The sequence below is a fragment of the Megalobrama amblycephala genome, linkage group LG1 (genome assembly GCF_018812025.1).
Source record: "Megalobrama amblycephala isolate DHTTF-2021 linkage group LG1, ASM1881202v1, whole genome shotgun sequence".
In the NCBI taxonomy this organism is placed as follows: Eukaryota; Metazoa; Chordata; class Actinopteri; order Cypriniformes; family Xenocyprididae; genus Megalobrama; species Megalobrama amblycephala.
In genome coordinates, this window is record NC_063044.1 from 42,373,086 (window position 1) to 42,398,977 (window position 25,892).

General features: G+C 37.6%; 2 protein-coding genes across 6 annotated transcripts in view; one reads left to right on the forward strand and one right to left on the reverse strand.

Annotated features, from left to right (window-relative positions):
- unkl (unk like zinc finger) overlaps nt 1-11,379 on the forward strand; it is a 24,585-nt gene extending 13,206 nt beyond the window's left edge. The window contains 6 exon segments of the mRNA XM_048193721.1: nt 1,319-1,496; nt 2,017-2,109; nt 2,202-2,435; nt 4,010-4,206; nt 5,809-6,066; nt 6,260-11,379. Coding sequence (XP_048049678.1) covers nt 1,319-1,496; nt 2,017-2,109; nt 2,202-2,435; nt 4,010-4,206; nt 5,809-6,066; nt 6,260-6,415 — 1,116 coding nt within the window. The 3' untranslated portion in view covers nt 6,416-11,379.
- LOC125270275 (dynein axonemal assembly factor 8) overlaps nt 1-25,892 on the reverse strand; it is a 27,604-nt gene extending 1,712 nt beyond the window's left edge. The window contains exons 1-29 of one of the 5 annotated variants that reach the window (XM_048193679.1): nt 25,357-25,892; nt 25,094-25,204; nt 24,830-24,985; nt 24,470-24,609; nt 23,644-23,868; nt 23,237-23,512; nt 23,045-23,156; nt 22,761-22,952; nt 22,534-22,677; nt 22,144-22,338; nt 19,626-19,739; nt 19,385-19,529; nt 19,050-19,311; nt 17,440-17,525; nt 17,210-17,364; nt 16,976-17,102; nt 16,747-16,872; nt 16,499-16,666; nt 15,910-16,197; nt 15,761-15,817; nt 15,640-15,678; nt 15,384-15,553; nt 13,889-14,081; nt 13,716-13,810; nt 13,540-13,642; nt 13,095-13,386; nt 12,925-12,994; nt 11,603-11,686; nt 2,481-2,495 (exon numbers count right to left, since the gene is read on the reverse strand). In XM_048193679.1, the coding sequence (XP_048049636.1) occupies nt 11,624-11,686; nt 12,925-12,994; nt 13,095-13,386; nt 13,540-13,642; nt 13,716-13,810; nt 13,889-14,081; nt 15,384-15,553; nt 15,640-15,678; nt 15,761-15,817; nt 15,910-16,197; nt 16,499-16,666; nt 16,747-16,872; nt 16,976-17,102; nt 17,210-17,364; nt 17,440-17,525; nt 19,050-19,311; nt 19,385-19,529; nt 19,626-19,739; nt 22,144-22,338; nt 22,534-22,677; nt 22,761-22,952; nt 23,045-23,156; nt 23,237-23,512; nt 23,644-23,868; nt 24,470-24,609; nt 24,830-24,985; nt 25,094-25,204; nt 25,357-25,569 (4,317 nt within the window). In that variant the 5' untranslated portion in view covers nt 25,570-25,892 and the 3' untranslated portion in view covers nt 2,481-2,495; nt 11,603-11,623. Of the gene's footprint in view, nt 1-2,480; nt 2,496-11,358; nt 11,687-12,924; nt 12,995-13,094; nt 13,387-13,539; nt 13,643-13,715; nt 13,811-13,888; nt 14,082-15,383; nt 15,554-15,639; nt 15,818-15,909; nt 16,198-16,498; nt 16,667-16,746; nt 16,873-16,975; nt 17,103-17,209; nt 17,365-17,439; nt 17,526-19,049; nt 19,312-19,384; nt 19,530-19,625; nt 19,740-22,143; nt 22,339-22,533; nt 22,678-22,760; nt 22,953-23,044; nt 23,157-23,236; nt 23,513-23,643; nt 23,869-24,469; nt 24,610-24,829; nt 24,986-25,093; nt 25,205-25,356 lie in introns of those variants that run through there. The other 4 variants (XM_048193690.1, XM_048193671.1, XM_048193699.1 and 1 more) reach the window with 4 other exon arrangements.

The following is a 25,892-nucleotide window of genomic DNA, read 5'->3' on the forward strand; positions in this document are numbered from 1 at the left end:
GGTGTGTGTAAAGGAAATGGACGCAAGCAGAGTATGGGTGTTTCTAAAGCACGCAGTGCCATCTGCTGTTTAAAAACTAAGCTTAGAATCGATTCGAGAGAGAATCGCGATACACTGGAAAATATCAGAATCGCTCCAGATTCTTTGTATCACGAATCAATGTATTGTCCCAGCCCTACCGATTAGGCACATGGGTTTAATGTTTGCTACGTCAGAATTTATTTGGCAAATGCGTTTCCATCTCCCATTATTCGCATTAACTCAACTTTTTTGAGAATTAATTATTATTATTATTATTTATTTTTAAATTTGCCGTTTTCTTCACTTGTTTCTAATGTGCTTCTTTAAAATGCGCATAAAAACAGGGTGATGGTGTCGGCGCCGATAGCCTAGTGGTTAGCGTGCCGACATATGGCACAAATGCGTTCATGGCGACCCGAGTTCGATTCCCGTCTCGAGGTCCTTTGCCGATCCCACCCAGTGCTTTCCTGTCTGCTCTCTACTTTCCTCTCCGAATAAAGGCACAAAAAGCCCTTAAATATAACTTTAAAAAAAAAACAAAAAAACAGGGTGATGGAAACAGCTGATGTTTAAAACTGTTGTTATTGCTAACTAAAACTTTCGTTAATTGAAATAAAGCTAAAAATAAACTATAAATATATGAAACTCCTAAAAATTTGAATGAAATGTTGCCTTGGCAGTAAACTTAAATAAACAAGTATAAGTTATAAAACTACTAAAACTAAAACTTATAAATAAATGGAAGCTAAATTGACTAATATTATATATTTCTAAAACCTAAAAATAATAATAGTAATAATAATACTAATAGTATAAAAATACTATAACAGTGGATTAAAATGTAAGGTTACACATTATTTTACGGTGTTACTGTAAAATAAAGTGCTACCAAATGTTACACCTGAAAGAAAGAAAGAAAGAAAGAAAGAAAGAAAGAAAGAAAGAAAGAAAAGAAAGAAATATAGGTAGTAAAATAGTAAATTAAAAGCAAAGAACATTAAGGCAGAAATGTCAGGGTGATACAACTGTCTTCAAGGGAAAAAAGGCTTAATAATGTTAAGTAGTTTGGCATAATCTTTTTATTATTATTTGTTTTAATAAAGAGCAAAACTGCTTAATTTGGTGCTTATTACTGTTTGAAAAACATTATTCATTTACACTTGAAAACCTTATTAAACCAACATGAATACAAAGAGTACATTTCTAACTTGTCACTTGTGTTTTAAACTAGATCTTTCCTTCTTTTCATCGTGGACAGTCTTATTTGACATTGTGCCATGTCACGACTGATTCACAGGCTCACGGCGGTGTGTTCTCAGTGGTGAACCCGCTAGCGTCCAGCATTACATCAAGCATCACGTCCAGCTTGGCCTCCAGTATCGGATCTGACAGTTCGTCACCCACCACTTTATCAACCATGAATGCAAAAGCCACGCCTTTCTATCCAGGCAGCAATACTGTGGAGTCAGTAATAGGTAAGGTCCTCTCCAGCACTCTTTTGTCTTAGAGCAGTCTAGCCAAGCGCTACATCTAAAAGTACACGAGACGGACTCAGCCCAGATAAGGCAGTGCAGATAAATGCCGAGCGTTTAGTGAAGTCGAAGGAAGCGTATTTGTGGCAATGCATTAGCCATAAGTCAGTGAGTCCACTAAAGCTCCCTAGCAGCAGCAGCAATGACTCAGCAGCACAGAGCTGAGTAGATGGTAAGTGCTTTTGCCTTCATGTCTGCCTTTTCTTCTGAGCTAATTCAAGCTAAATGTATGGCATTTACCCAAACACAGCATTTGATGTATGCTTATTATAGCCTGTGAGTTGATGTGAACTGAAATGAATTGTGTTGCAGGATGGATAACTAAATCATCAAGCCTTCTGTTTCTATTGGAGTTTAAAAAAAACATCATTAATAGCTTTATGCAGTATTGTCTCATTAAGTAGCTTGTGTTTTGTATCCATTATGCAAAAATATTGAATCGCACCACTGTTCTTGCTCTTAGGATCTGCACTTGACCTAAATTTTAGTGACATCAATGTTGCCTCCCTCGACAAAGAGCTGGAGGACCAGGACAACAATGGCCTTGGTTTAACAAGTAAGACTTTATTGTTGTTTAGTTTTTGCTTGTTTTGGCTTGTACTGGGTATATGATGCTGTTAATGATTAAACACTTGTTTTCCACCATAGATCAGAGGTTATTAGGAGGCTCTGCTCCTGTCAATATTCCTGGCTCTCTGGCTCGGTCTTCCTCTCTGCATTCCTCGTCGTCTCTATCCGCCTCCCCGCTCAGCTCGCTGTCTCAATCCCTGTCCCAGTCTCTCCTCACTGGAATGGCCTCCCAGCAGAGCCAGCCACAGGCACCACCTGTTAAAACCGAGCATGGCCTTCTAGGAACACCCACGTCTACACAGAACTCCTTAGGTGAGAACTGTAAGGTTTGGAGATCGTCATATTCAAGATGAGAAGGGCCAAAAACTACCACTGAAGAATAGTAGAAGAATAGTAATGTTTTTTAAAGAAGTCTCTTAAGGCTGCATTTATTTGTTTAAAAAATACAGTAAAAACAAAAACATTGTGAAATATTTTTACAGTTTTTAAAATAACTGTTTTCTATGTTTATATAATTTTAAAACGTAATTTATTCCTGTGATCAAAGCTGAATTTTCAGCATCATTACTCCAGTCTTCAGTCACATGATCCTTCAGAAATCATTCTGATATGATAAGAAATATTTGATTATTATCAGTGTTGAAAAATATTTTAGTGAGTAAATATTTTGTGGAAACATCAAAATTATTTGATGAATAGAAAGTTTGAAAGAACTTATTTATTTGAAATAGAAATCTATAAAATATAAATGTTTTTACTATCGCTTTTGATCAATTTAATGCATCCTTCCTGAAGTTTTTTTTGTTGTTTTTTTTTTTGCTATTTATTAATTTTTGCCTGACATTATGCATGATAAAGGTAGGAAATGTCAAATATCTGATATCACAATAATATCCAGAACAAAGTTGTAGCAAAAAAAAAAATGCATTTTAGGACTGACTTTGTGGTCTACGGAAGAGGATTAGGGCCAAGCAATAATAAAAAATAAAACCATCTCGAGATTAAAGTTATTAAATTTCGAGAAAAAACTAGTTAAATTTCAAGAAAAAAGTCGAGATAAAATGTTGAGAATAAACTCATTAAATTACGAGAAAAAAGTCTAAATAAAATGTTGAGAAAAAACTCGTTAAATATGAGAAAAAAGTCTAAATAAAATGTTGAGAATAAAATCATTAAATTACAAGAAAAAACTTGTCAAATTATGAGAAAAAAAGTTGAAATAAAATGTTGAGAATAAAGTCATTAAATTACGAGGAAAAAACTTGTTAAATTTTGAGAAAGTCGAGATAAAATTTTGACAATAAACTCATAATTTAATGACTTTATTAACTTTATTACTCGAAATTTAACAAGTTTATTCTCGTAATTTAACAACTTTTTTCTCGGAATTTAAGAAGTTTTTTTCTCATAATTTAATGACTTTATTCTCAACATTTTATCTCGACTTTTTCCTCGAAATTTAACGAGTTTAATCTCGAGATGGTTTTATTTTTTTATTATTGCTTGGCCCTAATCCTCTTCCGTAGTGGTCAGTCTTTCCTAAAGTAACGTTTTTTTGTTTTGTTTTTTTGTACTGTTTTTACATAAAAACAAAGAGGAATAAATTGTGTTCATCTCATTTTCATAAAAATAACAGCTTTAAACAAAACTTTGGCAAATCCAACAGTAAATCTCTGTTTGCGCCCAACAGACTGATAAAAAATGTGAAAGTTGTGTAGCAGCCAGCTAAACAGATTGAAACTTTTTTTGTGTGTGTGGTGTGTGCACTATGCATCAGGTGGTCCGTGGGCGTGCCATCTGAGGCTGAGGCTATTATTTTTCCAAACTTTTGAGTATGATCACAGTCTCATGAATATTTGAGTTGATATAATAATGTTTTGGCTTAGGTCTGAATGGCGGAGCAGGGAGTATATGGGACTTTATGAGTGGCAGCTTCTCTCCCAGCCCGTCTCCAGTGTTCAGCAGCCTTACTTCCAGCACGGTCGGCTCCAGCAGCGCAGACATCGGCCGGCTCCTCCGAGAACTGGATGAAGCCAAGCGCAAGATAAAGCAATGGGAGGAGGCCTGGCACCAAGTCAAACAGGTCAGATGTGTTTGCTTTATTATGGGCCTCGTGAAATGAGTGATTCCTTTTGTCAAGCAGCCATTTAGGTTTTCTGTAGGTTGTCTCTCAGAGATTCATGCCCAGTTTTATTGTAGAAAATAGAGTCTGACACTGCTTTGCTTATTGATGCCATTTCTTACAGTGACACCTCAAGCTATTGAGTGCTGCAGTAATGTATTTTTGTAGGCCCTGGTTCCCTCAACAAAAACCCAATAGGATTTTTTCCATTGGCTTTAGGATTACTAAAGAAGCTCTGTGACCAACAAAAGTTTATGATTCTTACCTGATAATCTTCACATAATGAACACCACTTTTATGAATTTTGAAGCCTAAATTCAATAGCCAGAAGTAAAAAGCTAAATGTAGGCTATAAATGAACTACTCGCATGCTTCAACATCACCACCATTAAGCTTCCGACAACTCTTTCAGTCTTTATTTAAAAGCTTTTTCCCTGAAAGTTTGAGTTCGAATAGTTGCAAGAGCATAATTATAAACACAATAAGGCCGTAAAAGCAGACTAGAGAGTAGATGAGTTTACCTGTTCGGTGTGATAATGTTTAATGTCCCCACCAACCTTTAAAGTAGGGCTGCATAATTAATCGAAAATTAAACCTCATGCGATTTGGCAATTGGCTGCGTATTTTTTTATGCGCAGCTTGTCAGTGAAGTACGGCTAATTGCTGCTCCATCTGAAAGCCAGAGGGCGCTCTCGTGCAGAAACTCCAAAAATGCCCCTCAGGAGTACGATAATACACGTAATTATAGGAAATCCCTATAAGTATCATACCATCACTGTAGCAGAATAAACAAGATTGAAATGCTTTGATTAAACATGACTAATTAACACACGAATATAACAATATATAGTTTATCTGACGACTTCAAGTCTTCTCAGGTATTTTCATGATAATAAAGTATATTTATAATGCAATGCTAATCGACATAGCCTTTATCACTGTATAGAATACTATGAAATAATATGTTTTCAAACACTCAACTGACATTATGAAGTTAGTTTGAAGTAAAAACATGTTATTAATGTTGTCTTTTGTTGGACCAGAGATGTTTGACGCATGTTGCTTTTTCAAATGCACTTTATAAGCGGCTCAAACTCGCAGTGCTTTCAGATGGAGCTGCATTTACTACTGATCACATCCTTTGCGCTTTCATAATTGCACTTTAAAAGCCAAATGGTTTAACCACTATTTCGGGTTAATTTCGATTAATCGTGCAGCCCTACTTTAAAGCTTTATGGGAGGTATTACGGATGTATTTAATGACCTATTGTATGTATGTATGTATGTATTTAGGTAGTTTAAACCTAAAAATATCTTGAGCTTGTGTTCGCCACAGACCTTATTTCAGGCATTTAACCAAAAACCCATTAAAAAAACACATTTACTTTGGGGCGATGGAACCAGAAGTGATAAAATGCGAACTCGTTTCCACGTTTTGACCTATAAAAATGTCATACCTGCAGCACTCCTTTAGCTTTGCAGCTTGAAACAGGCCCAAAGGTGTAGAATCGGTTTAGTCATTGTAATCAGATGGAACGTCTCATTAAAACGCACCTCTTATAGGCCTGTGAAGCGTGGCAGAAAGACGCTCACGAAGCGAAAGAACAAGCTAAATCGGCAGAGGCGGAGCGGCAGCTGGCAGAGCAGAAGCGAGAGGACACCGAGCGCAAGCTGAAGGAACTGCAGGGAGACTTTGACGTTTTGTGTCGCTCCCCCAACACGCCTCTCCTGCGCAGCTACGGCGAGCTGGACCAGCTCCCTCTGCCAAAGCTCCGCTCCATCCAGAGCCAGCTGCGCTCTGACCTAGACCTCATAGACGGGGTAAGAAGGACCAGGTCCCAACACACATACGCCACCATGTCACATTTACACACACTCTAAGTAGACCGTCGTACTCTTCTCGTCAACTAGACGGCAACACGGTTTAACATCTACACGAGTCAGTCATGCATGACGCACTGCATTAAATCTGTCAGAGTGTGACTGATGTTAACTCTTCTTTTTCTCAACACAGGTAATATATCAGCTTCAGTCAAAGAAATGTATAGTTTGCCAAAAGCATGATCGTTCCATTGTCCTGCAGCCTTGCCAACATTATGTACTTTGTCAGAACTGTGCGTCTGGTAAAACGGAATGTCCTTACTGTAAGACGAAAATATTGAAGTGGTGATGTACAGCTATCCAAGGTACTATTTAATGATTTAGCCCTTTGAAGAACTACTAATACATAATATTATTATTATTATTATTATTATTATTATTATTATTATGCTTACAGTTTCTAAATAGCATTTTTTTGTTTTTTTTGTTTCAGTATTTCATATAGTGATTCAATTGATTTGATTTATTAGAATCTAAGTGGTGTTTGACTGATACAAGTACTTAAATGCAATACCTGTTCTGTACAAGCTAGATTTTTATCAATTTTCATAAAGCATTAAACAATTTCCCCTTGGCATTTTTAGTCAGTTGGCCCTGATTTGACTGTTAGCAACAAAATCATCGGTCCGACGCCACTGTTGCTACTAGCTGTATGAAGAGGATTCATTTCTTGTTAAAAGCACTTTGTTGACTTGGAAATTTGTCTGAGGGTATTTTTTTTTTTTTTTTTATAGAAATTTTGCTTTAAGCTGCTTTTGTAGTTGTTTTTTCTTTTTTCTAAGATTTATATTTTTTTTTCCCCAAATATGCTAAAGTATGAAGCTTTTGTGTGTACTGTGAAACATAATAGAATATTTCATTTTTTTCTTACTGTTAAATCATGGTATAGTGTATATAACTTGTTAGTTTTCATATAAAATAGTACTAAATAGTAGTTAATATTACTTTCATTGTTACTTAAATTTTTCAATCAAATAAGTGCAAACTTTGAATGCATTTTAGGCATAACCAGCAGCTGTAATATCAGTAAGGCACATACTGTATGCTAAGGCATTTAGTAAACCGATTTCTCCGTCTTATAGTGACTATTTAGATATACATTATGTAGTTGTTAAATGAGCACATGTGTTCTGAAGTCCTCAGCAACACAGTTATTTTTTTGTTTTTTTTGGACTTCAGCCTTTCAGATATGTCAGAACATATATCTGATTCCTGGCCACTCCCTCTTAAGTGCCTTGCCTTACAAACATTCGAAGCATCTGTGAAGAGTTTAGGATTGTAGTACAAAACCCATCAGCTTGTGCAAAGTTCTGCAAAGTATGTATTTTTCAGTAGTACCATATTATCGGAGCCCAATTCAGTACTAGCGTATTTCCGAGAGACTTCACCCTGGTCGGTGCCTGAGCTCTTGAGGTTCAGCTAAACAATCGTTCCCTCTTCTTCATTAACGATGGTGCTTTTTGGGTGCAGCTTCATTATCGTTAGAAATGTTGAATCATCCTTAATTTAAATGTGTAGGGATATTCAAATCAGGAAATGTTTGTGTGTTTCTTTGATTGCAAAAACTGGCTTAGTACATTTCTGTTTATTGAAATGTGTAGAATTGTAGTGCTCTGTAGTGTTTACAGACAGAAATCGTTAGTGTTTTTTCGTATCCAAATTCGACAGTGTAATGTGCTTAGGTAATCTAATTGAAATGACCTGCTACTGTGTTATCTGAAACTTTTTTTTTTTTTTTTTTTTTTTTTCCTGTTCCTTTCATATTTACACCAACGAGTTTGTGCGGTAAATTGTCAGGTACACAAAGGTGCAAGTTCTTTTTCTTATGAAACCGGGATAAACAGTTTACTTCAAAAGGGATGGTTATTGAGGATCTAATTGTCCAGACCCTCTTTCTTTTTCTTTCTTTCAGCTTCACAAGGCAAAGACAGTGTATATATGATTTCTCTCTGCTTTCTTTCTTGCATTGTATCTAAATCCACAAGGTCTGTATGTAGCTCATGTTTTTGACTGATTTGTCACTGCATGTGTCAGTGTGTAACTTTTGTTAACCAGCTGAAGCTCTAGATCACACTGCCAAATGTATTGAGCAGACTTATCCAGTTGTTGGTCAGGCATCACAGTCGAGCGCTCAAAGTATTCAAAAATATTTTTTAATGCATTGACTATGTGCTTATCTTTTCTAGTTCGATTAGCAAAGACATGTTCTCGTTCGTACGGAGGTTGACGTAGATAGGTTGAAATGGATCAAAGGAGCTCTGGATGTGATGTTTCTAACACTCAAGTGTTCAAGAGCTTTGCAGACGTGTCACTTTGTTGAGGAATTAGTTCCATTATTTGGTTATTGGACCATAACATAGGGTTTTGTTGAACTATAAAATGTGGTTAATGTGTAAGAATTCACACGACATTTATTTCACAAATTAAGAGTGCGGTCAAATCAAATGTGGACTTTACTCAAATGAACCAAAGTGGTATTGTAGTTTATACTTGTTTCAAAGTTCAATTGAAGTGGTGTACAATTACTATGTCAGTTTTTCAATGTTTAATTTGACAGGACAACTATGCCAACTGCTTTTGCTGACAATATTAATGGACTGAATGCCCATTTTTGTAGTTTCTACCAAAGACCTTTACTATTCTTAGTTCTCACTTCAATTTTATAACTGCATTTTCATTTTAACATTTTGAGGAAATAGTTAGAAAAAAATGACCAAACCTAGTACCTTATTTACATAATGTGCATTCAAAAAATCCTAATGAATCACAATTCTTTAACTTAATATAAAGATTGTGTTTCTTTTTTTTTTTCTTTTCTTTTTTTTTTTTTTGTTGTTCAATTTCTCAGTAAAAATGATAACATAGTATTGAATTGGCTGTAATCTACAGTGAAGGAATGTCATAGTAATGAATGAATATTTGTGTTAATATTCTTAAGTGGCCATATGGATTAGTGCTTATTTGAAGTATATATTATTTCTTTTTTATACAAATAGTACTTGCTTGTAAAATTCTGAAATCAGTTTTGAAACATTAGTTGTTGTGCACTACTTGTATACTGTCAGGAATTTAAAAGAGTATCTCGGCCCGCAAGGTGCTTTCTTTAGTTTCCATTTGACTGGTGTTTGTTTTTCTGTCTGTTTAGTTGGGATTCTTCAGAATTTGAATATGAAATAGAAAATCTTTTAACTTTTTTTTTGTTTTCTTCTTGAAGTCTATTATTGTATTGTCAAATGTTGTCTACCATGGCTGTGTAGAACTTATTTGATTGTGATGTAAAATGGGTCCCTTGCTCATGCTAGTTGAAATGGCTGAGACAGACATTGGGTTACATTTCTATAAAAATTTTCAAATATTCCTAGCCTTAAACCTCACTTTTTGGCCTAGTTACATTTGCATGTTGTTATAGTAATGAATAAATAAAAAAATATAATTGTTCAACATAGCAAAAAAAAAAAAAAAAAATGTAGACCTGCACTTAAATGTCTGATTCACGACCAGTCATTCTGCTTGATAATATTGTTAAATCTTAGAAGGATCAAGTCTCTTTGGAACAAATTTGTGCCTTTTAATAAAACCACATTGAAAGTATTTTTCATTGAACAAATGGGTAAGCCCAGCTTACGAAATGAGCCGAATTTTAGTGCCTTGGGACATTTTAAATCTGTATTTCTCAATGCACGAGAGTCCTGTCACAGACTTTCTACAGACCAGTGTATTAATAATACATAATTACTCTGCCATGCCTTTGAACGTTTCACTTTGAGTAATAAGTGATTCTGATAGAGAAATACTTACTCATGTTGAAAGTCAGGAACAGTTAAGGTGTTTTGCAATGATATTCTCTACCAAGGGTGTTAAAAGTAGCAGCTCATCTGAACAGTTTATGAAGTATGACAAAATTAATGTGGAATTGTTATAAAATCTAGTCGTTCCAAGTTTGGACTTCGGACTGATTTTCTGTGTTATTGGTTTGCTTAACAGTGATTTTTCTGTACAAAATTTATAATAATGGCAGATGGTAATCTTTTAGTCCACAGCATGATCTTTCTAAAGCCCCTCTGTCTGCATCAGCCATTTTAATACCAACTGTAACTGAAGATGACCATTTAACATTGATGTAAGACCAGGCATCTGTATTTAAAGAAGCACCAAGGACTCTTGTTTAGCAATGTGTAAATTAATGTATTGGAAATTTACCATAATGCTCTGCAGTGGAAATAATCATTTCTTCATTTCTTTTTGCATTCTTGTGGATTTCTTTTGTTCATTTGTTTGTTTTTCTAATTTTGTTCTCTATCAGTAGTGTGATTTATTGAACCTAAGGATTTATGCAATCTTGTATATACGTATTACATATGAAACTGGTTAAATTTAGCAAATTAGCCAGGGGAGGGAAGGGGGGTGGGGTAACAATTACAATAGTAAACTTTTGTAAGAGGCTAAAATAATAATAAGAAAAAAGATGCCAGAATTTTTGGAACCACTGTTCCCTATAATTAATGTTACGGTTATTCGAACATTAAATCCCTGAATATTGAATGTACCATTCAAATTAGATTTAAAATGGGTCACTGGAATAACTTAGAGAACAGTTAATCTATAATGATGTAGCACTAGTTTTGTGAATTGCGATACATTACATTACAAATAAATTTATAAGTTAAACAATTGCAGTTTTCAAGTTTGTGTATTTATCCATGTAACAATTTGATGGAAATATGAGATGTATTTTTCTCAGGGTTTTACAGGAGAACTGTAGAATAGAGAGAGATGTCCAATTTTCAAAGGAAACTGCAACTCACAGATTTATTAGCTCAAAAGTCAAAATGAGGAAAACATTTATATTGTGAGGAAGAAACATATCCCTTATTTTGGTACAGTATGCATCAATATATAGAACAGCTTATATTCTAATTAGTGTTGAAATACTATACAATTTGCTGTCAATATAATACTTTGTGTATGTGTTGTCAACACAAGACCTTAAAACATTTACTGGGAGTTGTGTGTTTAAGTTATGGAGGCTTCTTTATGGAATAGTTGTACGTTTTTATGCCGTGCAAGGCCAGAGAGGTTTTTCTTCACTAGAATTACTTAAGATGGTATTATTTATAATGCATAATCTTTTTCTTGTAGTGTATCATTTAAAATTGTTAACACTTGTCTACACTACAGCAGTTATGCAATGGTTTACAGAATTCATGGAATTATTTTTGTCATCATGGGAATTAAATAATTTTTGATCTTTAACCTGGCTCGAGTGTTTTGTCTTATTCCCCTCATGTGCTTATGAATCATCAGTTGCTGAATGCTAATATGCAACTTAACATTAAGTAAGTGTTTTGTCCACAAGTAAGATTAAATCAATCTTTTCATTTCTTTAAAATTGTTATTAAAAAAAAAAAAAAAAGATAAATGTCGATAAATCACATTGATGTGAATTATAGAAAGCTAAATATTCACCACTAGGTACCTATTATGGATTAAATCCCGGTTAGTGTGGTGCTATGCGGTGAAGACTGTGATCATCAAACAGGTAATGCAGCAATTTCACTGCCTGCACACAGAAAAGGTTCAGGGAAGTCATAAGGAGAAACAGTTAAAAGTACACTCTTAAAAATATTAGTACTTTACTGGCATATATTGGCGCTTTTCCACTGCTTGGTACGGCTCACTTTTGGGGGGGTTTCCACTGTTTACAATACCTAGTACCTGGTACTTTTTATAGTACCACCTCGGTTGAGATTCCGAGCGAGAATCGCCAAGATTCCAGAAAGAATCGCCACTACCAGCGTCATTGGACTTGCGACACGAGACGCCAAACACGCTAGATTTAAATAGTCAGCAACAGCCACAGCAGTATCAGTTGTTCGCACGACTTATTAAAACTACTTGCTGTAAACGACCATCTCACGCAACTTGAAAAAAGAAATGGCTGTATCATGGCCAGTAGACGAGGTGCGAATCCATGGCAGTAGAGGCGATGCAACTATAACGATAAGTCTATAATCCTACCCACTTTGAAGCGGTACTAACTTGCAGTGGAAAAGTAAGCCGAGCCAAGACATCAAAAGCACCATATGATTCCAAGAAGAAACTTTAACAGCAGTGGAACCTTTCCATTACAAAATAGGTTCTTTAGAATGTAAAATAGTACTTTAGATCATTAAAATATTCTTCACACTATGAATTTTTAAAAGGACTTTTCATTAGAGGCTTTTGCACCGGGTAGTGATAGGAAGTCATTTATAGGAACTAGCCACCAGGGTGGTCCCCCCAAGAACCACATTTTCAAGGCCATTTTCCTGGTTGCATTTGCGCCGCCAGTAGGACCTCTGAAGTGATGTAAGCTGGCTGACAGCGACGTCATTTAAGCACAGCATTCAACAATGTCAGCAACTCCATGCGTAAAGGTTGAGAAGTGTCTAGACTTCAGCGTCGACCCATCTACCGCTGTTTTCCATGTTCGTGGAGTAAGTATATGTAAACTTTTTAAAAATGGCGGGTGCCGGTTTTTCATATGGCATGCCTTCAGCCAGTCAACGTACACTTGTGTCGCTGGTAGTCACTATTGTTCTAGGTTAGACCCTACTAAGTAGGAGCTAATTTAGTAGCCCTTAAAGGTGTTCCTATTACTTAAATCTTTCCCAGTTCCTGCAGTGCAAACACGCCAATAATCATAGGAACTATGAAAACCTCCGGTGCAAAAGACCCTATTGAAATGTACTTTGGGGAATTGTTGCAAAAAACATTTTGGAACCTTTGTTTATGAGTGTAAGGTGTTACTGTACTCACCCCACTTTTAGAGTTTGGGTAAAGAAGTTTCATGGTAACTCTCTTAAAGTCTGGTCTCTCCCTACAAACTCTACAGCAGAAGGAAAATGCACAATTGTGTTGAATTACGTATTACTTGTATTACAGTCTGTTGTAACCTTTTACAATTTGTTTTTCAGCTTTGCTTGTACCTCTCAAGAATGATATCAAAGCATGTGACGGCATTGTCTGCTTGCAAAGCAATGATAAGGCAGGGACCTTCAAGTAGAAGTGCTCCACCAGCAGAGGACCTCAGTAACTCAGATATGTGCTGCCTTTGTTTTTCATTTGGTGTGCAGAGTTTTCCAGCCACCAGATGGCAGCCTGTCCTAAGCAGCCACTGCAGTAGGTCCGAGTACAGAGGAGGCTGACTCTGCTGCAGGAGGTTGGAAGGTATCAGCAGGCAGGTGGTCTGACAAAGAGCACTGCAGGCCAAAGGCCCTACTGGCACCAAAACACAAATAAACAACAACGGTTCCCATCCTCATTACAAAGGTCGATCGCAGCTAGTAAAACATCAACAGGTTTTGGTTTATGTTTGTGTTATTGACTCAGTTTTCTGATGTGTTGTTAGAGGGGTGAGGACGAACGCCTTGCCTTGGCCGAATCCTGATGAAAATTTGTTCTTGACAGCGGTTCTGAGGGTTTTCAACTGTTCACGGTCCATACTAGCGTCAGGATCTGAATGCAAACAGGATATCTGAAATAAGACAGAAGAGATTTTTAACTATAGCACCAATATACTTGTGGGAAGGAAAAACCGGTTACAGTACCTTCTCGTGTCTTATAACTGAAGTTTCAGTGCAGCACACACCCTCTGGAAATACCAGTTTTATGTCTTCTACAGCCTTTCGATAAGATGGAGATCCTGTACAAAAATTTACAAATAATGTTTGTGAGCTTTGACCAGACTTTAACGGTTGATTATTTTTGTCAGAGTGCTGACCATAGATGCCATTACGCAGCCTGTCAGAGCCATACTGGGCCCTCCATAGTGTCTGATCTATAGTACGTGCTTCAACAGGGTCCTCAGGACCCATCAGCTCCAACAGCCTCATTACTGCATTCACTCTCAGTAAACCCAAAGCCAGCGAGGGTCCAGATCTCAAGTACTTCAACTCCATCTCCTCAGTGGGTTCCTGGACATCAAATAAACATGAAAAATTGTTTCTTATACACATTCAAGCTGAACTATAGCATTAGTAAATGTTCTCTGGATAATATCCCCTTGTAAAAAAGAAATGCATAGAATTGTGCTCTTGGGGTGTATTTCAAATCTTAAAATTATATTTTTAAAATACTGTACTTGCAGATAATATATTAGTAATGAAAAGGTCACTGAAGAGTTCTAAAAGAGAGGACACTTTCATGACGGTTTCTTAGCACTGTAATAATTTCATATTAAAAAGTTTTACTTTAAAGTACATTTTAAATCATGTTTTGTCATGCTTTTAAAAAAAGTAATTATGCAATTAATATGTGATTAAAGGTGTAGTAAGCAATTTCTGAGAAATGCTGTTGAAAGTGGATCGGCCAAAACTGAGCCGGCGTTCTGACGTAGAACCTGGAAGCTCTGCAATGTCTCTTCAACATAAACTGCGTAGGAGAATGACAGGGTAGAGAAGAAATTGTTGAATAAAGTTATTTTTGTTTTGTTTTTGTGTGCATAACATCTTTTTTTTGCTTCATAACATCAAAGTTGAACCACTGTAGTCACGTTGACTATTTTAACGATGTCTTTACTACATTTCTGGACCTTGTATGTGGTAATTTCTTTGCTTTCTATAGGAGATAAAAAACACTCAGATTTCATCAAAAAAGATCTTAATTTGTGTTCCAAAGATGAACGAAGTTCTGCAGGTTTGGAACGACATGAGGATGAGTAATTAATGACAGAAATGTAATTTTGGGTGAACTAACCCATTAAGACTTGAGTTAATATTAGAAAAGCCTTCCAGCGCTGCTGCTGGAAGGAAGTGGAAGTGGAAGTGCTGCTGGAGACTGATAACAAACTCTTGCTTGTATATACTTGTGTACTGTATGTTAATTTTTTTGTTCTTCCTTGTCATTCATTAATCACCTTCGATATATTTTTTTCAGCTATGATAAGAGACTTCCAGGCTTGCATTGAATGTTCAGGCATTTTAGGGACCATGAAGGGAGGGGTGTGTTTGTTTGGGTTGGTTTCAAATATCAACACTGTTCAATGATTCTCAGAAATCGCTTACTGCACCTTTAAATGTCTGAAAACATTACAATCAGTTTGCACTTAATATTCTTTAAAAGGAATTCGTTATTTATATTTTTTTAAGTGTTTTTTTTTTTTCCACAAGTACTCTTTTTAAAAGTATGCTAATGTGTACTTCTTTTTCACAGCGGTCTAGAATAAATGTAATTATTTACTCTTTTTAGGATATTTAGGAAGAAGAGAACAGATTGACCTGTTGCTCCAGTGGATGCATCAGTGCATTTGCCATGTTTGAGTCCAGCAGAAGCACACGTAAGCCCACTAGAGTATATCCATTCTGTTTGATTATGGTGAGAATTTTACCAAAGCAGTGTCTCCAGGCTCCAGGCTTGAACAGAGCTAGAGTCAAAAGTGGCTCTGGGCCTGTAGAGTACAGAGGGAGGAAGCTGAGAGAAAAAGCCATGAAAGACAGCTTTAAAAAGGACATGTTCTGAGAAGACATCACTTACCCACTGTCATGTAACTGTAAAGCGACTGACTTCTGAGACCTGAGGGTTGTCAGAGATTGACAAGTCAGTTCCCAGAGCACATGGGAGGGTAAAATATATATTGGCTTGGTACTGTACATACCAGGAGTGTCAATGTGATGAAGTGGTAGGAATTTCAATGATGGACGACTGCTGTGATCTGAAGATGAAGATGCTTAAGTTAACTGCGTTTGGAGCAAAACTAAAAAGATCATCCCTACCAGACTGGTATTACTGTAGTTGAATCCTCACCAGGGACCAATTCTGCCTCCGAGAAGAAGAGGCAGGTCTGTCTGAAAGCTGTCTCAGGAGTGGGGGACATCAATATATGCAGGTTTCCTGGGTAATTTTGTGGTAAAAGTCTACGTAGGGTGATGAATGCCCTCACCCTCCTCAGAGCCAAGACCAGGGCAGGGGTGGATGTCAAGCTCTGCACACTGCTCTGCCACTCTCTGTCCCCAATCTCAAAAGGACTCAACTCTTGTGCCTGTCGCTGAGACAGCTTGGGCTCCCACTTCAATGCCAGCAACTCAAATCCAGCTTGTACAAGGAAAAAGTAGATTTGGTAGCCAGATGCTGAAACTTAGTGATTTACTCAAGCAAGTACACAGGTACTTTTGTGAAAGTATAGTGTTAGGTCAGGGATGTCCAGTCCTCCTCCTGGAGGTCCACTTTCCTGCATAGTTTGGCTCGAACACATCTACCTAGATGTTTCTAGTGATACTGAAGATCTTGATTAGCTGGTCCAGATGTGTTTAATTAGGATTGGAGCTAAACTCTGCTGGAAGGTGGCCCTCCATGAGAAGGATTGAAACCTCTGTTTTAGGTAGAGTTTATGTACCTGCTTCATCTCCCCTGAGAACTTTATGAAGAAAGCCCATTTCATTCTTCATGATGTTTTGACCAGTCAATGTGAGAACCACCACCTGCTCTACATCTGGCCAAGAGGGATACATGTGTTTGGACAGGACCATGTGGCTACACTCTGGCACTGTCCACATGAGCCCACCTGTAGAACATCATATAAATGTCAAAATACACTTGGGTGGTAATTGGGTAAATTATGAAAACGCAATGTAATGTCTGTACCCAGAACTTTGTGGTGGGGTTTAGAGTAGGGTACAGTGTGAAAGCAGACGTGTGGACCAACAACATCTGTGAATCTTGCACAGATTGATCCAATAAGGCCTTGTGCAGCAAGCTCATTCATCAAACCTTCATCAGGAAAAGAAACGGGACATTTAATTCTTGGAGCATTTTTGTACAGCTTTACGTACAGTAAGTGGCTGGCACGATATGTGCTATCCTGATGCTTTACCTATCGGCAGTCTGGAACAGTGTCTAACTGCACTTTCTCTCCTCATGAGCAGCACAAGACAATGAGAGGACAGCTCAACCTGTTCTCCATCCAGCAACACTGTGGGAGCATGACAGAACGCTGTAACCTAACGGAGACAGACAAATGCAATCAGCATCAATGTCATGGTAGTGTCCCACTCTCAGTTTCAATATATCTCTGTACTAGTACAGGCTCACGGTTGGGTTTATTCACCTGCTTGGTGGTGAGACCCAGAGAATGAGCTTGTTTCATGGAGATCTGTGCCCTTTGAAGTCCCAACAGACTGAAGCCTGTCTTTGCACATGCAGATAGTATATAGCTATAACAGCATGGTCCAACCACAGGAGACACAATGAGAAATATATCCGCTGTATGGGGGAAAAGGGGTAGAAAGTTTGACTTATTAGATGTTAGAAATGACACAGTTTTTATTTTCTAGTCACCTTTCACAGTGGCACATAAAGTTGCTGGAGAAGATGTCAGGATTTGGGATCTTTTTCCTCTGTCACCCTCCTCTGAGTCCTGAACCCTGATAAGAATGATAACCAGAGTCAGCAGGTAGTTCAAAGGAACAGTTTGCACCAACATGAAAATTGACTCATCATTTACTCATATCATTCCAAACTTGTATGATTTTCTTTCTTCTATGAAACACAAGAAGATAGAATGAAGATTTTGAAGAATCTTTTTTATCTGTTTTTGTTTATATTATGCAAGTCAAAAGAACCCAAAACTGTCAAGCTCCTAAAAGCATAGAGTGAAATGATACAACTTGAACTTCTGAAGCGAGATGCTCATGTTATATGATGAAATGTAGATGTAAATATATGACTCAATTTAAATCAAAATCAACCCACACACACATATAGTCTGCATCAAATATCAATTAATGCCTCATATTCACCACATATCATGTTTTAGGTTTGAACCGCCATATTAAATGTAATCCTTTGATTAAAGTTTTGATTTGAGAGTGAATATAAAGGCTTAAATTTCAGCCTGTTCATCATACTAAGTGATCACGTTGCTTCAAAAGACTTAAAACATATCAGCCAAATTGTATGGATTAATTTGATGCTACTTTCATGTCGTCTTTGGAGTTGAAGGTTTTGCTCCCATCGACTTTCATAATATAGACAAAAGCAGCTGATGACAGGTTCTTGAAATATCTTTGTGTTTCGCATAAGGAAGGCAATTATTCGAGTTTGGGATGACAATAAATGATAAAAGAAGTATTAAAGGAACACTCCACCTTTTTTGAAAATAGGCTCATTTTCCAACTCCCCTGGAGTTAATCAGTTGAGTTTTACCGTTTTTGAATCCATTCAGCTGATCTCCGGGTCTGGCAGTACCACTTTTATCATAGCTTAGCAAAGTTCATTGAATCTGATTAGACCGTTAGCATCTCGCTCAAAAATGATCAAAGAGTTTCGATATTTTTCCTATTTAAAACTTGACTCTTCTGTAGTTACAACGTGTACTAAGACCGGCGGAAAATGAAAAGTTGCGATTTTCTAGGCCGATATGGCTAGGAGCTATACTCTCATTCCAGCGAAATAATCAAGGAACTTTGCTGCCATACCATGGGTGCAGCAGGCGCAATAATATCATGCAGCGTCTGTGACCCCGTTTGCACAGGGAGCGTGCCTTGCAACCATGGAGACATTTGTGAGAGGCGGTGCATAATATCATTGTGCCTGCTGCACTCGTGGTACGGCAGCATAGTTCCTAGCCATATCGGCCTAGAAAATTGTAACTTTTTATTTTCCATCGGTCTTAGTACACGATGTCACTACAAAAGACTCAAGTTTTCAATAGGAAAAATATCGAAACTCTTTGGTCATTTTTTTGAGTGTGATGCTAACGGTCTAATCAGATTCAATGAACTATGCTAAGCTATGCTAAAAGTGGTACCGCCAGACCCGGAGATCGACTGAATGGATTCGAAAATTGGTAAAACTCAACTGTTTAACTCTAGGTGAGTTGGAAAATGAGCCTATTTTCAAAAAAAGTGGAGTGTTCCTTTAAGATACTAACATTCTATGATACTAACATTGACAGGGTGTTTTTTGCTATTCTACCACCAAACCACAAGCAGAGCCCCAGATGTACAAGACTGGCAAGGCGGGGTGAGTAGAGCAGGATCTGGTCTTGACTGTGATGGTACAGGGCGTTGATGGATGCTGGATCTGTCCGCCTTGCCAGCTGGGGGTCTGATGGCCCTGTGATCTCCTGCCACACTGAGTTAGCGTGAGGACCACGGAAAGCCACAGTGAGCACTGGCTCTCCCTCACTATGCATAACTGACTTGCAGACTAGAAGACAGGATATGCATTAACCCATGCGATTTGTACATGTTGTGTAATTATGGTGGGAGATGATATGTACCTGCAAAGTTTGTCAGTAGCTCTTGGAGTGGGTAGAGGAAACGGATACCACATATATCTAGACTTGATCTGCACATAAGCTCAAGTGTGTGATGCATTGCCAGTGGGTTAAGAAACAGTGCCCTGCCTATCAGAACAAGTGCTGTCTGAAAGCAAAAAAAAAAAAAAAAAAATATCCATGCAATACAAAGCTATATATGTTAACTGAAAGGTAAAATGGCATTTTCAAAAGACTCACTCACCTCAGTATGACACTCTTGAGAATTTATGGCTTCTGCCCTTTGACATTTTTGGTCTTCGGTTTCCAGAGTTTGCCAGTAGAATCCTGGGATCGCACTAAAGGCCTTTTCAACAGCCTGAAACAAAGTGCATTAAGGAATTACAATCCCGATTCCAAAAAAGTTGGGACACTGTACAAATTGTGAATAAAAACAGAATGCAATGATGTGGAAGTTTCAAAATGTATCTTTTTAAGGGAGAAATAAGATGATTTTAAATTTCATGGCATCAACTCATCTCAAAAAAGTTGGGACAAGGCCATGTTTACCACTGTGTGGCATCCCCTCTTCTTTTTATAACAGTCTGCAAACGTCTGGGGACTGAGGAGACAAGTTGCTCAAGTTTAGAAATAGGAATTTTGTCCCATTCTTGTCTAATACAGGCTTCTAGTTGCTCAACTGTCTTAGGTCTTCTTTGTCGCATCTTCCTCTTTATGATGCGCCAAATGTTTTCTATGGGTGAAAGATCTGGACTGCAGGCTGGCCATTTCAGTACCCGGATCCTTCTTCTACGCAGCCATGATGTTGTAATTGATGCAGTATGTGGTCTGGCATTGTCATGTTGGAAAATGCAAGGTCTTCCCTGAAAGAGACAACGTCTGGATGGGAGCATATGTTGTTCTAGAACTTGGATATACCTTTCAGCATTGATGGTGCCTTTCCAGATGTGTAAGCTGCCCATGCCACACGCACTCATGCAACCCCATACCATCAGAGATGCAGGCTTCTGAACTGAGCACTGATAACAACTTGGGTTGTCCTTGTCCTCTTTAGTCCAGATAACATGGTGTCCCAGTTTTCCGTCCCAGAACTTCAAATTTTGATTCGTCTGACCACAGAACAGTTTTCCACTTTGTCACAGTCCATTTTAAATGAGCCTTGGCCCAGAGAAAACGCCTGCGCTTCTGGATCATGTTTAGATATGGCTTCTTTTTTGACCTATAGAGTTTTAGCCGGCAACGGCGAATGGCACGGTGGATTGTGTTCACCGACAATGTTTTCTGGAAGTATTCCTGAGCCCATGTTGTGATTTCCATTACAGTAGCATTCCTGTATGTGATGCAGTGCCGTCTAAAGGTGATGATACACGGGGCAACTTTTTGAGCAATGTTGCCAGGCAATGTTGCCGAGCAACGTTGCTTGGGCACTTTCCCACTGAGAATGAGCAACAAATTTATATCTAGATTCGTTAGATCGGTCGTGGGCAATTTTTTGAGATCCTCCAATCAGAATGTTAGCAGCCGATCACGTGATTGGTTCGGAGATTTCAGAAAAAAATTCAAACAAGATGGCGGCCTCTCAGCGGCAGTGGAGCGGAGAAAAGGGGTGTGAACTTATATCTTTTTACGCTAGTAAGTTGTAATGCGTCAACCCAAAACAGGGAATTTACCTCATATAATGCTTAAAACAGCAACAACTGTCCAATGTCATGCATGTAAACTGTAATTAAGCCATCGAATGTTTTCAGTTAAATACTAAAAAGACAGGGCCCATTTAACATCTGTAGTAGCGTAGGCTGTAGGGGGTATGGCACATAAATGTAGATTTTGACGCGATCGACGCGGGTTCGAATCCGCCTTTTGCCGAACTTGCTCTTCTCCCTTTTCCTATCAAAAATCAGATCGGAAAAGCATTTATTTTTAATTAAAATGAAGAAAATATTTGAAAAGTTGAAATGAAGTGCCTAACAAGTGTTTATAATAAAGTATTTATTGGGTTGGCAATAGATTTGCTCCTCTCTGATTAGTTGCTGCCAACTGTCCGTTGCCCTAATTAGTTGCCCTGTGTCTCATCAGGTTGCCCGTTGACGGCAACATTGCCCAGCAACATTGCTCAAAAAGTTGACCCATGTATCATCACCTTAAGGGCCCAAAGATCACGGGCATTCAGTATGGTTTTCCAGCCTTGACCCTTACGCACAGAGATTGTTCCAAATTCTCTGAATCTTTGGATGATATTATGCACTGTAGATGATGATAACTTCAAACTCTTTGCAATTTTTCTCTGAGAAACTCCTTTCTGATATTGTTCCACTATTTTTCACCGCAGCATTGGGGGAATTGGTGATCCTCTGCCCATCTTGACTTCTGAGAGACACTGCCACTCTGAGAGGCTCTTTTTATACCCAATCATGTTGCCAATTGACCTAATAAGTTGCAAATTGGTCCTCCGGCTGTTCCTTATATGTACTTTTCCGGCCTCTCATTGCTACCTGTCCCAACTTTTTTGGAATGTGTAGCTCTCATGAAATCCAAAATGAGCCAATATTTGGCATGACATTTCAAAATGTCTCACTTTCAACATTTGATATGTTATCTATATTCTATTGTGAATAAAATATAACTTTATGAGATTTGTAAATTATTGCATTCCTTTTTTATTCACAATTTGTACAGTGTCCCAATTTTTTTGGAATCAGGTTTGTATATAGAATAATGTCTCAATAACTGTAAACAAATTGGATATATAAATTATATAAAACCTCTATATTTGGGTTGACAGAGATGAAGCAGTCCAGGTAAGATGAGGGCATGTGGACATGTGTAGGATAAGCCTGTTCCTCCAGCAAATGATTAAGCTGAGGTACCCAGAATGCAACAGTCTTCAATGACGTCTGAGCAAAAAACTTGCAAACTCGCCTATAAAACTTGCTCTCGTCCTTTTCCACCTCCCCAATCTATGAGAAAAAATATCAGATTCCATTATAAACTTGAATAATAGTCAATAAAGACCTTATTTTTAAAATAATATTTGGCCCACACGGAATCTTTTGAAGTGTTTGCAAGTGGGAAATCTGCAGAAAGCATTGTTAAATGAGCCAAATATTTTATTTATAAGAAAAAATATGCTGAAGATTATGTTTAGAACTCACCCTGGATTTCCTACAGTCATCTTCGAGAGACATGGCGCAGATGTACAAGGCCAAGCCATCCTCCTTATAAAACTGCTGCAGCCCAGCCACCCAGAAAGGGGCATCAAGCTTGTTACCTTTTCTATTGCTGTTTTTGAGATCAGTCTATCACAGAACAGGTAACAGAGAGATGAAATGTAGCATAGCATGTCAAATATTTTTTCACTGCCAAAAATAATAAGACATACCAAAGACAAGAACCAAGCTATGAGTGCATTGTAAAGATGTGATTTCATGAAGACTGAATCCACTGTCTGTGCTTTTCTCTGCATTCTTCCAGCCACCACCCCAGGACTGGACAAGGACACAGTCAGCAGCAAACACTCCCTCATCTGTAGATCCGCAGGTAGGGTGTTCACTGAGGGAAGGTAGGATGCTTCCTAAGGGGAGTGAGTACAGCTAATGTGAGTACTCTAAATATGAAAACAACCTTTTTATATTCAATTTTATAGATAATCTGCCAATAACTCACAGGTTCATAAAGAATATCAGTCCTCTCAGCAGCTTCCTCGCTGTTATTAGCAGAACGTTGAGGTCTGAATGTTTGCAAGAGCTTCAGATCCTTCTGCCATCTGACTTTATGACTGTGCATGGTCATACAGTTATTATTACATTAGTTTATGCATATTCCTGAGAGTGAAGAAAATGTACGAATACCTTGTACCTTTGTTTGTTTTGAGCAGCTGGAATGTGAGAAGAATTCTGATTATGTTGGTCATATTTTGCAGTAGAACAGCAGACATTGACCTGCTGAATACCAGGTTCACTGCAACTAGTTTCAAAATCATGAAGCTGTTTTTCCTTTATGATTTTCCCTGAGGAGTCTTTCTGCCTAGCCTCAGCAAAATCCTGTGAATTTCTGCAGCTCCAAGATATCTCTACCACACTTTGATTTGACTGTCTGGTGTTTTGGAGTGATAAAATCTTCCTAGCAAATTCTCTATAAATGAAAAATAAACATGCATTATGACTGAGCTTATGAGATGTAGTGGGAATATATTTTACTGTACATCAGCCATTCATTACCTGAAATATAATTAATTATGATTTATCATTTATGTGATCGCTTACCTTTTCTGCCGCTTTGCTTTTGCATTTGTTTTAGTCGTCCTCTTAGTGGAGCTCATTTCCTTTTCCATGTTTACAGGACTTATGACACTGTTACTCTGGCTAATGGCTGATTGTTTTGTTTGAAATGTGTTGTTGCGCAAGTCAATATATATGGTGGGAGACTCTTGATAGAGTTGTAATTTTGCTGAGGTCTCACTGAAGTCCTTCACCTGTCTCCCAGCATATCTGGGAAAAGTCACAGACACATTAAACCTGCCGTGTGGAAATCTGTAAACATGAGAATATACACTATTGTTCAAATGTTTAGGGTCGGTAAGATTTTTGAATGTTTTTTGAAAGAAATCTTTTATTTATTTGACCAAAAATACAGTGAAAATGGTGTAAAATATTATGAAATATTATTACAATTTAAAATAACTGTTTTCTATGTTAATATATTTTAAAATGTAATTTATTCCTGTGATGTCAAAGCTGAATTTTCAGCATCATTACTCCAGTCTTCAGTGTCACATGATCCTTCAGAAATCATTCTGATATGATGATTTGATGCTCAAGAAACATTTATTATTATTATCAATGTTGAAAACAGTTGTACTGCTTAATATTTTTGTGGAAACTGATACATTTTCTTAGGATTCTTTGATGAAAAGAAAGTTCAAAAGATCTGTATTTATTCGAAATAGAAATCATTTGTAACATTTCTGTCACTTTCAATCAAATCTGAATCAAATTATTAATTTCCAAAAATCAAACTTAGTGACCACAAAGTTTTGAACGGTAGTGTAAATTTAATGTCATAGTAGCAATAGAGATTATATGACTCTACCTGAGGGATGATTCTTGTATATTAGGGGTTTTTGTAGATGAAACGTGTGTCTTTATGTCCATCTCATTTACTTTCTTCTCACAAAAAGCAACCAGCTGCTCCATTAAATAATGTTCATGTTGTTTTTCTCTTATGTCCATCTGAAATGTACATGCATTCTAAATGAATAAAACAGTGTCTGCAATCCAACCTTTGAGTTACGGCTGAATTGGTTTGACAAGAGGTTTGTGTTGCTTTCGAGTCTGAAGGACTTGGTCGAGATCCCATCCAGGTTTCAAAAGGCTGTTTATAATAATTTGTCACATACCTTCTGTTTAGCTTTGGTGGTCTAATAATCTGATTATATACAGCCAAACTTACTGTCAAAGCAGGGCAGAGCTGGGTTTCTGTCCATCCAGTCTTGTTTCCTTTTTCTTGCAAAGGTACATTGCTTTCGGTTTTATGTGCCACACTTGCATTCAGTGATCCGTCTGTTTTGTCACCTTTTTGGTCATCATCGGTCCAGGAAGTGAATAGCTGTGATATACAGATTTGCACAGATGTTTTATGTAATGTGATCTGAGAAGTTATTAGAGATAAACTAAACTCTCTCTCTCTCACACACACACACACACACACACACACCTTGACTTCTGACTCTTCCAGTGAAACACACTCCAGATTCATCCTGGTCTCTTTCAGCAACTGAATCACTTGTGGTCGCTGAAGGACAGATATCTCTTCTTCATTGTCCGACTGCAGTGTGAAATGTTGTATTTCAGTTAGTCTACCTTTATTGTAAAGCTTTTAAGATTTAATAACACAGTTCAGCTGGACCTCATTGACTTGGTCCTCCTCATTGACACTGACACTGGTAATATAGGACTAAATATGAAATACGAACTTACGGAAGACGGGTCAGAGTCAATGGATGGTATCTTGGATATAAGATCGTATAGATGCGTATTCCTTTGCATTTCTTGTATTTGGTAGGTGCGTAGTTTTTTCGAAAATACTGTAAACAGCAGCTGCGGTTGACTCTGAATGCGGACTGAAGTCAGACGCCAACGAACTAAACTGTAGTTGCCACGGTGACCGCAAGCGCTGGAGAACACATACATATCTAATCAATGCTGGCGAGGCTACGGGTGGCCCAGGCTATTTTTACAAATACATCACCTCTCCCTATAGGTGCGTATCATATGCTTGTCGAAAAGAAACGTTAAATATTCGTCAGTTTCTGTTCACAATGTTATCTTTACGACGCAATGTCGTAAAACTTGTAAGATTTGAAAATGGCGAAGCAAATATCAATCAGTTAAAAAGCCCAATTGTTATATAAAATCATATTGTTCTGTTGCAAGACACCTGGTGAATCCGGGCGAACTGACAGAGACACTAACTTATGAGTGATGAGTTCATCTCCGTCTCTAACCAGATGTCC